The sequence below is a fragment of the Hibiscus syriacus genome, unplaced genomic scaffold (assembly GCF_006381635.1).
Source record: "Hibiscus syriacus cultivar Baekdansim isolate YM2019G1 unplaced genomic scaffold, ASM638163v2 tig00111715_pilon, whole genome shotgun sequence".
NCBI lineage: Eukaryota > Viridiplantae > Streptophyta > Magnoliopsida > Malvales > Malvaceae > Hibiscus > Hibiscus syriacus.
In genome coordinates, this window is record NW_024063160.1 from 648419 (window position 1) to 662575 (window position 14157).

General features: G+C 34.8%; 1 protein-coding gene across 1 annotated transcript; it reads right to left on the reverse strand.

Annotated features, from left to right (window-relative positions):
* Positions 1–12282: 12282 nt before the first annotated feature.
* On the reverse strand, positions 12283–13382 carry LOC120168218 (deoxyuridine 5'-triphosphate nucleotidohydrolase-like). The gene is given in 4 exon segments (XM_039177014.1): positions 12283–12777; positions 12868–12959; positions 13043–13107; positions 13110–13382. Coding segments are annotated over 4 exon segments (666 nt in total). The 5' UTR covers positions 13374–13382; the 3' UTR covers positions 12283–12532.
* Positions 13383–14157: the final 775 nt, after the last annotated feature.

The following is a 14157-nucleotide window of genomic DNA, read 5'->3' on the forward strand; positions in this document are numbered from 1 at the left end:
AAATAAAACAAAATTGGGGGCTCAATTTAAGATTAAATTCAGATCTTGAAATGAAAGAGTGGTTAAATTGAAAGGGAAGTAAAATATATGGCCAAATTAAAAGAAATTCGAAGCTAAAAATGGATTTTGGGGCAAAATGAAAGGATGAAGAAACGAGGAGGACCTAAAGCAATTATCCCTTCTTCTTTAGAAAACACGTGGGTCTAGGGTACCAGTCGGGTCAACACGCGGGTCATTGAGGATCCATGGGTCCAGTATAAAGCCAAAAAAATGTTTTAATCTTTAATTCCTTCTAATTTCAAAACCCCATGCCCCCTTCTTTAAACAAATGCTCTCGCCCATTCAACGTTCTTCATTTGAAGAACACGGCCACCACAAAAACCCAGAAAACGACCAATGGCCATCCCACGCCGCCTCGCCGCCGTCGTTGATAGGCGTCGGCCGCCGGTCATCGGCGACGAAAGTAAAAAATTTTGTTCTTTTCTTGAAGCCCTCGATCCACTCTCTCATAAAAACAACCTCATTTCTTAAAATAAGCCTCGTAGGGCTAAAAAAGTATATCACGAAAAGTACCCCCCACCGTTCATCGGCGTTCGTATTTTTCAAACTGAAAACGACGAAAGTACACTTACAAACAACAAAGGGACTGAAAAAAGGTAGAATTTTTACTTTGTGCTTTTCGAAATTTTGCAGAAAATTGCTTGGGTTACTTCTAATATTCGTATTTTTGCTCGTATGTTCCTAGTATTTCCACTATAAAAAAATTGCATATGCTTTGTATATATCAATCGTGAAAATTACAGTAGGGATTACATTATATTTATAGTCTATTTGATCCTACTTTTGGGTATTGAAATCCTAACAGAACACTAATGCTTCGTGTTTCATGTATCCATGTTTGTCGGCATGTTGGTGATGACTGAGATCCTTGCGCTGGAAAATTTGGGCTGTTGGAGGCGTGTTGGGTGAAGACTCGTGAGGCATGGGGAGTCTTCAGTTGCAGCGTTGGTGAGGAGTGAGACACAACTTGCTAGGGTTCTGGAAACCCTAGCCTGAACCAGTTTGTTAGGCGTGTAGTTGGGTTATGGGCCGATCTTTTGGTGTTGCAAACATTGGGCCTGTAAAAAGAAGGATATGTAAATTACTAATATATATATAAGCAACATATAAATTATATAACATATATATGTATGGTTATTTATGATGGGACGAAATAAAGTGTCTACAACTGCCCCTTTTTGCTCATTATCGTGTAATGAAAATAGAGCAAAGATTAAAAGACACAAATTTCGTCCATATCAAATGCCCTCAGTTGTAGAGTTGAAATCCGATGTAATGATTGATGTTAATTTGAATTAAATCACAAAACGACTCCCTCGTCGTGAAGTTAAGTCGAAACTGGAAAATTCCGAGCGATATCCTTCGTCGTGAAGTTGAAACCGAGCTCAAAGTTGAGTCGTCTTCTGGCTCAAGACACTTCGTTGTGAAGATGAAACTTGACTGAAGACTTTGGTGTTATGTGTTACCGATGACCCCTCCGTCGTGAAGTTGGGATCCAATTAAGTTGCGTTGTTTCACGGGAAACTGTCTCAAACTTGTTTCAAGGGGAACTGATTCAAATATTTTGTGTTTCAAGGGAAACGTTTTCAAAGTTTATGTTTCAAGAGTAACTGTCTCAAGGGAGACAAAATTCATTTCAAGGGAGACAACTATCTCAAGAGAGAAAAATTCATTTTAAGGGAAATGTTTTCAATGTCTATGTTTCAAGAGAAACTGTCTCAAGGGAGACAAAATTTTGTTTTAAGGGAAACTATCTCAAGAGAGACAACATTCATTTCAAGAGAAACTGTCTCTAGGGAGACAAAATTTTGTTTCAAGAGAAACTATCTCAAGAGAGACAAAATTCATTTCAAGGGAAATGTTTTCAATGTTTATGTTTCAAGAGAAATTGTCTCAAGGGAGACAAAATTTTTTTCAAGGGAAACTATCTCAAGAGAGAAAAATTCGTTTCAAGAGAAACTGTCTCTAGGGAGACAAAATTTTGTTTCAAGGGAAATTGTCTCAAGAGAGATAATGGTGAGCACGATTCCCTTCATCGTGAAGTTGAAACCGTGGATGGCCCATTCGTTGTGAAATTGAGCATTGGAATTGGATATCCTTGTCGTGAAGTTGAAATCCAATGTACTATTCCGAGGCCAATATCCTTCGCTGTGAAGTTGAAATTGACTTCGAAACTAGAAAGTTTGTTGACAGACACTCCTTCTCTGAGTTGGATATCCTCCGTCGTGAAGTTAAAATCCAATTAGAGATGGATGATGCTTGTGTGTACGATTCCCTTCGTCGTGAAGTTGAAACCGCGTGTGGCCCCTTCGTCGTGAATTTGAGCCTGGTAATTAGATATCATTCGTTGTGAAGTTGAAATCCAAGTAAGTTGTATTGCTCCGAGTCCAATATCCTTCACCGTGAAGTTGAAATTGGTTCTGTAAGTGGGAAATTGTTTGTTGACACTCAACTGCCCCTTCCCTGTGAAGTTGAGCTTGTGATGTCTTGAGTCTAATATCTTCGCTGTGAAGTTGAAATTAACTCTGAAAGTGGGAAACCCCTTCATCGTGAAGTTGGGCTTCAAATGGAACGATATCCTCTATCGTGGAGTTGAAATCGTGGATGTGTGGGTACGATATCCTCCGTTGTGGAGTTGAAATAGCGGATGGCCCCTTCGTCGTGAAGTTGAGCCTTGACTTGAATATCCTTCGTCGTGAAGTTGAAATCCAAGTATTGTATGTTGCAGGTGGACACGATTACCTTCGCCGTGAAGTTGAAACCGTGGATGACCCCTTTATTGGGAAGTTTGGCTTCGAGCTAGATATCCTTCGTCGTGAAGTTGAAATCTACTCTCGAGGAAATTGTGTCGTTTCGAGTCCAATATCCTTCGCTGCGAAGTTGAAATTGGCTCTAGATAAAACCTGCAAAGATATGCATATATGCAATGTTATGGATGCAATGCTCTTAGGTATGCCTAAAATGCATATGCAGTACATGTTATTCTGGGCTCTGGAGAGAAATCTCGATCTCTGGTTGTTGATAATGACACAAGTTCTATCTGATCTGATTGTAATGCTCAAAATTTGGCATTGTTCGTTCTTTCTTTAATAGAGGCAAAATGAGCCCCAACAGCTTCCAAGACCTTTCACATTTGAGATTGTTCTGTTTGAAAATGTTTTTTCTTGTTTTCGGAGGGAAAAAGAAAAAAAATCTGTAAAATATTGTTCGCAATTGAATCAAATTGTAAACATGAGTTCAAAGTATATCAAAGGAATCAATAGCTCTTTTAAGGCTTTTAGAGTTATAGCTCTTTGACAAATGTTCAAATATATGAGTTGACTTTAGGTTAACCTAAGGTTTCAGCCATAAAAAGAAATGTCATTTTTTCTTGGTCGTTGTAACATGCCCTTTTTTGGCTTGTCATTTTAATTAGATGCGGACAAAATGAGGCAACTAGCATGATCAATTACTAGACCTTTTATTTCGTTTCTCCGAAACCTTCCATCTGTTCAAGCTTTGTAGGCTCTTCTAACAAAGGTAGTATGAAAATATTGGTCTAAAAATGAAACTCTTGAGTACTCGTGTGAATTTGACTATAACAAGTGTTCCTTAACTCCCTTAGTTCATTTTTACCGAAACTCCTTATTTAATATTGCCATTATTTGGCTAGCTAAATCCATAAAGTCGGGGCGTTTAACCAGTTGCTCTAGAGGGACAGCTCAATATTATTGTATAGATATAATTACTACCTTTATCAGGCTAGCTGAATATTATCCATAAAGTCAGGGCGTTTAACCAATTGCTTTAGAGGGACAACTCAAGCTTTATTGTATATATATATTTATCAGGCTAGCTATATCCATAAAGGGTACAATTGCTTTAGGGTCCACGGGTCCAATTTCTTAAGTTTGTCAAGAAGAACATGTTATAGTCTAGGTGTTTTTGAAAGTCAATGAATCTCATCTTTAGAGTTCAATTTCCAAACAATTGACCTAAACTAGATTTTCTTACTCGACTATTCCATTCGTGAAGATCATTATCATCATTGAACGTCCTTAATAAAAGTATAGAAATGTTATATGCAAAAGATGCCCCATGTTGTCCGCACCTATGCACATCTAAATACCAAGCTTCTTTTTTGTTCTCATGAGAGGAGAAGGCTATATTAGTTATTTGCAAGAAAAGGGTATGGTGTTCGAGTGTGTCTTTGAGGTAAAATGACATTATTTTTTTAGTCATGTCATAATGTCAAAGATTTATAACTCCGATCATTTATAGAGTTTTGAATTCAGTGATATTCAAAGAATTCTCAGTTGTAAATTTGATTAAATGCTCAACACCAATTCATTTAAATATCATCATAAAAAGAAAGTTCAAAAGCCAGTAAAAAGAAATATGAGAAAAAACAAATTCAAACATGATGCCATCAAATGGAATAAGGCCTGATTTGGGTGCCCCACTAGTTGGATTAGGGTTTTTCTCTGCATCGGCTCCCCATTCTTCAATTGTTTCACTTGCCACGACTCCTTTGGATGCACCTTCAAGCGTACAAATTTATGCTTCCTCCGGATAAGCTTCTTGGGAAAATCCCACCTCTTCGTGATTTATCAGCATTTCTTTTCCTGGTTGCTGAAAATTGTGCCCAAATTTATATCCAAAACGACTTTCCTCGGTTTTGGTCGGATCTTGAACGCATATTGCAGCTGTGATTGGAGTAATATTCGTCAAGCCTCCTGAGCTGCCCAGAATCCCTCTTGCATTCAAGAAATCTGATATAGGTGTTGAAGTTGTGTTTGTCTCATTGATTCGTAAACCCACGGGCCAGTCTCGGACTACATCCATGGAAGCTCTGTTACTTGGATTTCTTTTCTGATCCTCTTGTGCCTTAGGTTTTTCGTAGGAATCCTCTGTTAAAGCAGTTTGATATGTCTTCTTGGCTACATCTGCCCCATCCATTCTCAAACCCACGGGCCAGTCTCGGATTACATTCACGGAGGCCCTTAAATTTACTTTTTTCCTTCTTTTGCCTCTTATGTTCTTTGCAGACATTCTCTTTTGAATTGACGGATTCCGAGTTTTGGACCTTCATCCCTTTCTCCACCTTGCACTCCTGAATTGCTTGTTCTAAAGGGTCTTCAAGGTTGCCATGAATTTTAACTGGACAATCTGGGGTTTTATTATGATTTATCCAAGGAATCTCCTTGTAGGTTCACTTCTCATTCGGGGGCCATTGTGGCTGGACATATCCAGGTGTAATCAATCTAGCTGTGAGCATTTTAGAATGTAGTTTTTCCAGCGAAAAGTGGAAGGGAGGGAACTGAAAACCCTACACTTTGTTTTTTTTCTCATTTAGTCCCCATGATGAGAGACTACTTGGCAATGACTTCATAGATACAACTTGAGTGTCCTGTCTTAATGATTAAAAAGGGGTAGAACCTCTAATTATGAGAGGTTGATCCTTCCTGGCTTTCTTGGTAAGCATTTGGTCACATTCAGTGACCCTTTTCTTTGAGTGAAGATTATCTCTCACAAGGGAAAACTCCTCCTCCATGGTTGGTCCAGTGGAACCTTCCATACTTGGTTTCTGGGGCGGACCTAAAATATATGGCTCCATAACAGGTCCTCTGGTCATTATCGTTTCAGTTCCAGCACCAGCATTTATGGGTCCTAATGGATCACAACATTTATCATATCCATTAACTTGGTCATCTGTTCTTTGGGTTTATCCTGAAATCTTCTTGTTTGATCAACCATATCTCGTTGGGTTTTCAGGAGTTGCTCTTGAATTTTCTCAATCTTACTAACACACGCTAGTATCTCATTCATCGCTGTGGATCCTCAGACACGCTTCAGGTAATCTTCAATTGGCTTTCAAAGCTTGTTTGTTCCTTCTTATTGAGACGTATCTTGTTAGTTAATGTGGATGAAATGAAAAAAATAAAATAAAATAAAATAAAATGAAAAAGAAAATAAAAGTAATGCAAAATATGCAAGAATGCTTGATGCATGAAATGTTCGAGGCATTGATCCAAAAAATGGGCATGTTATTATAAATAATCCTTATTGGGGACAAAAGTGTTTTATCTTTTAAAAGACAAAAATATCAAATGTATATTCTAACTAAATCTTCTAGACCTCGAACAGTTTCTGACTAGTTCTCTGCCTTCATCTGTCATTGGTTGAATAACCAGTCGAACCGCTCCAGCTTCTCTGGATGAGCCGTGAAAATGTTGAGTTGCTATTTGTAATGGTCCAAGAAGTCTCAAATGACTGCATCTCTGTCATTTATCTTTTGTTGAACCAGTTCCCGAATACGTCATGCGAGCCCTCAATAATAGGAACTATGTGAAGTTCATTTGTCTGTTTCTTGAATTCGTCAGCAATGATCTTCCAATTTCAACTATCGTTTTGCTATTGTTGTCTTTGGAGGGACTCCCCAGATAAATAACATTCATCTTGCCCCTGCGACCTCTACTAACCCAAAGTTGATTTTTGTTGCACTTGGTGTAAACCTAGTTCATTCTGACCTTTATAATGCAGCAAAGTGGAATAGCTTCGATTGCGGGTACCATGTCTTCTTGGTTGAATTGTCTTACAGATTGTCTCCCTGAGCATAGCCGGACCTTTTTGTTTTTTGCCACTTGTATTACAACCCCTTTGTCCATTAATACAAATTATTTAGGTTTAACGAACACATTTTTGGTGGATCAACACCTCTTTTGAATAATGATGCAAAAGATGAAAATAAAAAAAGAGAATAAAAATGAAAAGAGTTACTGAGGTAAAGATAAAAAATGATCATGAAAATAAAAGTCCTACCCCACATGATATCTACTCGAACATACTTAGTATTCCTACCCGGACATGTTTCTATCCCGCATACTAATTTCAAACAAATCCTAACCGCATATTTGTCTAGTTCGTATTCTTTGAATAGAAAATAAAGCAGGAAACAAAACAGCCTAGGGTTTGGAATGAGGTTTTGGGGTAGGCTCTAATTCCTTGTACTCTCTCGGTTTAAGGTTTAAATAGGGTACTCGAGTTCTCCTTGTCGGTACCCTCTTGGGCTTACCAGACCCTTAGTCCTAAGCCCATTACAAGCTTGTGTAGACTAAGTTAAACTCGAGAGAAAACATTCACTTATGCCCATACGGTGAATAAATTCACACGAAGGTGTCGCTTTCACCCCCACTTAAAAATGTGTTCGGAGCTCGAGTTTAGAGCCTGAGATAAAAAATCTTTAAGGGTCGAAATCATTAAAAAACGGTCAGTACAACTATTTACTCGAAAATATAATCAAAAGTAAGCAATAAGGATAGAAATGTTACCTTAAAATTTAAACTTACCCTTTTTGTTAAAAAGAGAACTGGAAATTACCTTAGCCTGACTCACTTACCTGTTTCCCCAACAGAGTCGCCAAGCTGTCAGAACCTTCTTTCGGGTGGGCCCGGAATTGGGCTTCGACTTAGGAAAATGGATTAGGAGTTGCCACCGATCTTTTATTTTAAAACAAATGGGTAGATCGGATACCTTATCTCTTACATGATCTGCGTCTTACCAGTGATATGTCGGATTCGGGAGTCGGTTACAGTCAAGGAAGGGTTAGCACCCTTGAACTGCCATTTCGGTACTACGTAATTTTCAGTTGTCTTTACTTAAGAAAGTTGTAATTTTAATTTGAAAGGTAAAATAACAATATGAATTACTTACCTTAGATTGATTGAAAATGTACCCTTTAAAAGTCGAAAGATGTATTAGAAAAAAAAAGGAAAATAAATGATAAGGAAATTAAAAATGACAAACGAGATAGAAAATAAGAAATAAAGCAAATCAAAATAAGGCAAAGAAAAAAATTAATGAGATAAATAAAATAAACAAAATGAAAAATAATAATAATAATAGTAATATATACAATTAACAGGAAAAAAACAAATAAATAAGTAAATAAAACATAAAGGGGGTAAGAAAAAGAATAAAAAATATGTATAGTAAATAAATAAAAATGGATAAAAGAAAAATACATCTATACCTATATATATAACAAATACGATATAAAACATATATATATATATATAATAAAAATATAATATAATAAAAAAATAGAGGAATATAAAGAATAAAAAGAAAAATATACTTAATATATATATATATATACTAATATTAATATTAACAAAATAAATAAAGGTAAGAAAATCAATATATACATGTATAAAATGATAAAATAAAAAAATAGTTTAAAAAAAACATATATATATAGTAAAATATTTAAATAAAAGCAAAGGAAATATCAGGGGACCGAATTGAAATAAAACAAAATTGAGGGCTCAATTTAAGATTAAATTCAGATCTTGAAACGAAAGAGTGGTTAAATTGAAAGGGAAGTAAATTATATGGCCAAATTAAAAAGAAATTCGAAGCTAAAAATGGATTTTGGGGAAAAATGAAAGGATGCAGAAACGAGGAGGACCTAAAGCAATTATCCCTTTTTCTTTAGAAAACACGCGGGTCTAGGGTACCAGCCGGGTCAACACGCGGGTCATTGAGGATCCGTGGGTCCAGTATAAAGCCAAAAAAATGTTTTAATCTTTATTTCATTCTCATTTCAAAACCCCATGCCCCTCCTTTAAACAAATGCTCTCGCCCATTCAACTGTGTTCTTCGTTTGAAGAACACGACCACCACGAAAACCCAAAAAATGGCCAATGGCCACCCCACGCCGCCTCGTTGCCGCCGTTGATCGGCGTCGTCCGCCGGTCATTAGTGGCAAAAGTAAAAAATTTTGTTTTTTTCTTGAAGCCCTTGATCATCTCTCTCATAAAAATAACCTCGTTTCTTAAAATAAGCCTCGTAGGGGTGTAGATCTAAAAAATAGATCACGAAAAGTACCCCCCACCGTTCATCGGCATTTGTATTTTTCAAACTGAAAACGACGAAAGTACACATGTAAACAACAAAGGGACTGAAAAAAGGTAGAATTTTTACCTTCTGCTTTTCTAAATTTTGCAGAAAATTGTTTGGGTTACTTCGAATATTCGTATTTTTGCTCGTATATTCCTAGTATTTCCACTGTAAAAAATTGTGTATGCTTTGTATATATCAATCGTGAAAATTACAGTAAGGATTACATTATATTTATAGTCCATTTGCTCATACTTTTGGGTATTTAAATTCTAACAGAACACTAATGCTTCATGTTTCATGTATCCACGTTTGTCGGCGTGTTGGTGTTGGCCGAGATCCTTACGCCGGAAAGTTCGGGCTGTTGGAGGCGTGTTGGCGTGAAGACTCGTGAGGCATGTGAAGTCTTCAGTTGCGGCGCTGGTGAGGAGTGAGACACAACTTGCTAGGGTTTTGGAAACCCTAGCCTGAACCAGTTTGTTGGGCTTGTAGTTGGGTTATGGGCCGATCTTTGGGTGTTGAAAACATTGGGCCTGTAAAAAAAAGGGAAAAAAGGATATGTAAATTACTAATATATATATATATAAGTAACATATAAATTATATAACATATATATGTATGGTTATTTATGATAGGACGAAATATAGTGTCTACAGTAGGCCAAATATCTAAAAAATATATTTTTAACGAATTTTAAAAAAATCATTTAAAAGATGAATTGGTCTGCGTATTATAAGAAATTCATTTTAAGGATTCGAAAGTCAATTACGCATGGGGAATGGTACGCACTCCACATCATCCAAAATTGGTACCTCTCGGTTATACGTTGTCTAAAAAGTGAAACTTTTATGTATTCAAATCCAAAATTTAAATTACAATCATTTTATTTTGATGAAACAAAAAAATGAATGAATTTCTTTTTTCTTTTTAAATCAGACTCAATGAAAAAGTATTTAATTCACCCGATTTTATTTAAAAAATGATGTCTCTTTTACTACGTAAATTAATAGAAATTAAAATTCAGTCATGTTGAACGTAATTCCATTAACTTACGACGCAAAACAATATTGTGTTTAATTGTGATACGTACATGATGAATGAAATATCAAATATAATATGAAAAATAAATAAATAAATGACAAACAATATTTATATTTATTAAGATTTAAAAATTTGACGGGATGTTCCATCACTCGTACGTGTTAAGGAATCAAACTCTAGATTATATTTTGGAGGATTTCTCATGGACCGCTCTTCGATCGGAATATTCCCAAAAATAGATATAACTTGAATTTTATAAAAATAATTTTATTATTAAAATATGAAAAGAAGTATGTATAAATATTTATAAAATGCACGTATAAAGTAAATATAATATAACATATAATTTATAAAACCTTTTATATATAATAAAAGTAATATGAATATACATAAAAATTAGCGATTATTATTATCGAATTTTAATAGTTTTTTTTATCATTTTAATAAAGATATAATTTATAAAACCGTTTATCATATAATATAACATATAATTTATAAAACCGTTTATATATAATAAAAGTAATATGAATATACATAAAAATTAGCGATTATTATTATCGAATTTTAATAGTTTTTTTTATCATTTTAATAAAGATTTAAAACACATGAGAATATATTAATACTTGTAATATATAATATTTACAATTACATTAAAAATATCTAAAAACATAAAGGCTATATACATGTATTTTAAAAAAACAAGGGTTATAAAATAATATAATAAAAAAGGTACAAAGGCTAAAACAACTTAAAACAAAGGTTAAATCATAACATATCATAAATAATTAGGACTAAGCTTGCGAATAAATCAAGCATCAAATGTAACAAATTAGAACAATATCTAAAATAGGCAGGGATCACAACATAATCATTTAAAAATCTAGCATAAATATAAACATGTGAACCTGGAGGACTAAAATGTATTACATTTTAAACTGAAGGTACTAAATACAAAATAAACCCAATGATACAAAAAGAACAATTCTTAGCCCACATTTGCTCAAAACGGCAGAATGTTTGGGTTTTGTTAAACTTTGTTAAGTTAAAAAAACCCTAAAACAACATTATGCTTAGTTTCCTCTGCTCACTCATAGTGGTGTTTATACGGTTTATTTAGCTACCGATCGAATCGAATTATCATTAATTGTCTTATCTGATTTTTTTTCTTTAATCATTAATCAAATCAAATTTCTTTTGAAAATATTAACCAAATCAAATATTTTCTTGAAAATATTAACTGAATTGAATAAAGTTCTATTATTTCGATCGGTTAACTAAATTAACCAAAAAATTAGAATTTCTTATAATTAGATTAATTTAAAATAATAGATGTATATTTTTATTTGAATTAATTTAATTAGGTATTGATAATTTAATGAGTGTATTGTGGTTAAAAAATAATTTAGTATGATTTCTTATTGGGTTGAGCTTAATATATATATATATATATATATATATATATATATATAATTTCAATTAATTCAATTAGTTAATTGATTTCGAACCGAATTAACCGTCAATTGAAAATTAAAAAAATATTAACTGTTCCAGATCGGACTAATTCAATAACTAAATCAGTTTTATCAATTAATCCGGTTAAAACCGAACAGTAAACAGCCCTACTCAGCCGTTCACTCGCCTTCACAACCCCCAGCCCCCGGCGCGCGCGCGCACATACACACCACATTTTCCTTCTTTTTTTACCCTACCAGAAAGATCAGATCATGGACAGAGCTCCTTCAACAGCCTACCTAGCTCCGACGAGGAGCTTAAACCCATTAAAATGTCACTCTAAGCCTCGGTAAGAAACTCCAAAGTATCAACTCCTGATTCGAACTTAAATCGACCATAAAATTTTTTAAAAAAAAACTCTCCTTTCGAACCACAAATAACCGAATCTAACTCTAAATGAGAAAGGGGAAGGCTTACCCTCGTTACCCCAAGGTTTCGTCGGTCCCGATAGAGATGTAAGTCCTTAATCCCCCAACTGTTATATTCTTCCTTAAACATTTTCTCGAAATAGGCCCTCTGGCTTTTGCTTCCATCTCTTAATGCTTACAGTATTAGACAGGTGAGTAGCTTCTTTGCTTTTATATTTGTTATAACTGCCGAGGGCTTCATTGTTATTCTAATGGCTTTGCACCACTTTATTATGGTTATGGCTTTAGTCTTCCAAGTACAAGCAGTTGGAATCACTTGGAACTACACGTCCCTGGCAATGTCAAATGAAAAGTTGTGCACAATGATTTCCATTCCTGATGATAAGGTTGAGGTTCAACGTTAAAAGACCAGAAAAAATCATTGACAATAGACCATAGATATTAACGTGCGGATAAAATAGCACAGCTTGGACAGTTGTGCAAAGATCAATAAGAGAACTTAGTTACCGCCGATTACCGAATACATCATTGATGGCTTCTTCCAAAGACATTGCCCAAACAGCAAAACAAAGGAAAGCATTTTGTTTCAGCAGTGCCGCCCACCAAACTTAGCCCTCTAAAACGACCCCTAATCCTAATACACTGCGACAGGAAAAAGAAAACAGAGAGGTTTAAACACCAGTGGAGCCAAATCCCCCATCGCCTCTAGTGGTAGCATCCAAATCCTCAACTTTCAAAACATCGGGTGTCATGATTTTCTCAATAATCAACTGGGCAATTCTGTCGCCCACTTTCACTTCAAAGTCAACATCCGAATGGTTGAACAAAATCACCCCAAGGGGTCCCCTGTAATCTGCATCGATTACTCCAGCACCTACATCGATGGAATGCTTCCAAGCCAAACCAGACCTTGGCGCTACACCCAAAATACAAATTCCCCAAATTTTAATTCAGCCAATCATGTTGGATTAATGAGGGGATGATAAATACAGTAAGAGATTTATACCAACGCGGCCATAGGTTCCTTCCGGTACTGAAATGCTTAGATCAGTACGAATCAACGCTTTTCCTCTAGCAGGCACTTTGGTATCCGTTGCACTGTGCCAATAATTTAAAAAAAATCCAACATTTATTATAAATCTATGGAGATTTCCATTAACGATAATGGTTTGAGAACTTACCTTGACAGATCGTAGCCTGCAGCAAGAGCAGAGCTTCTAGACGGCAAAACAGCTTTTTCAGAGAGTCTTTTTTTACTTTCAAAAGCGAGACTGGACCTTGGGTAACTTCATGTACTCCGTTTTGACTGAGTTTTGGGACTTTGGGGGAAGGCTCTTTGATTTCAGGGCTGTCATTAATCAGATTTGCTTGAGCCATCGCGAGAGATCTTGAGAACGTAAAGAAAAGAAACGAACGATTCCAACAGACTGGTTTAAGGACTAGCGAACTGGAGCCACGGCGATTGTTGTTATATAGAAATAAACCCTGGATTTTAGGCAACCATGGCGCCATGTGTTCCCGCCATTTCTATGCGCGCCATTCAATATCCTTACCTTGCGGCCCTGCTTAAATGCGGTTTTTTTTTTCGTTTAGAATAAAAAAATTAGAGTTCTTCCCCTTCTTAATTTGTAAATTAGAGATTTATGATTTTTTTTAATAAATTCATCACGTCAAAAATGATAAATTCAATTAAAAACAATAAATTAATCGTTCATGTGACTCACTCAGATCAATTAAAAAAACATATTATAAACTTAATTTTTTTATTCTAAACATCCTATTGGGCAAGAAAGCTGTATTAAACGTTTATAGGATAATAACAGGTGGAATCTCTTTCATTTCTATAAAATTTAATTTTAATTATTTGAATTTAAATTAATCTCATTATTTATCATATATTTTCATTCTTTCAATATTTCGTTAAGTAAATATAAAAAATAAAATGAGTAGTAAATTATAAGATCTAAAATTTAATTTATTATCTACATACACTTAGGAATGAACTTTCAATGAGTCGAGTAAATTTTTTTTTAATTATTCAACTTGATGAGTTCTACATTACAATTCGAAATTGATTTAAATTTTTTTGATTCGATTCGAGTTTATAAAATCCGAGTAGAATTTAGTACGACTTTTGAAAAGATAGTCTAGTGAGGCTCGATACATGGCTTAAGTTGGTCAAACTCGGCTTGAAATATAATAGAAATTAAGTTTGAGTATTATTATTTTTACTTAAGTTCGATTAAGTTCATTTATATTTAAGTTTAAACTTGAATTTGAATTGGAACTAAGTGCC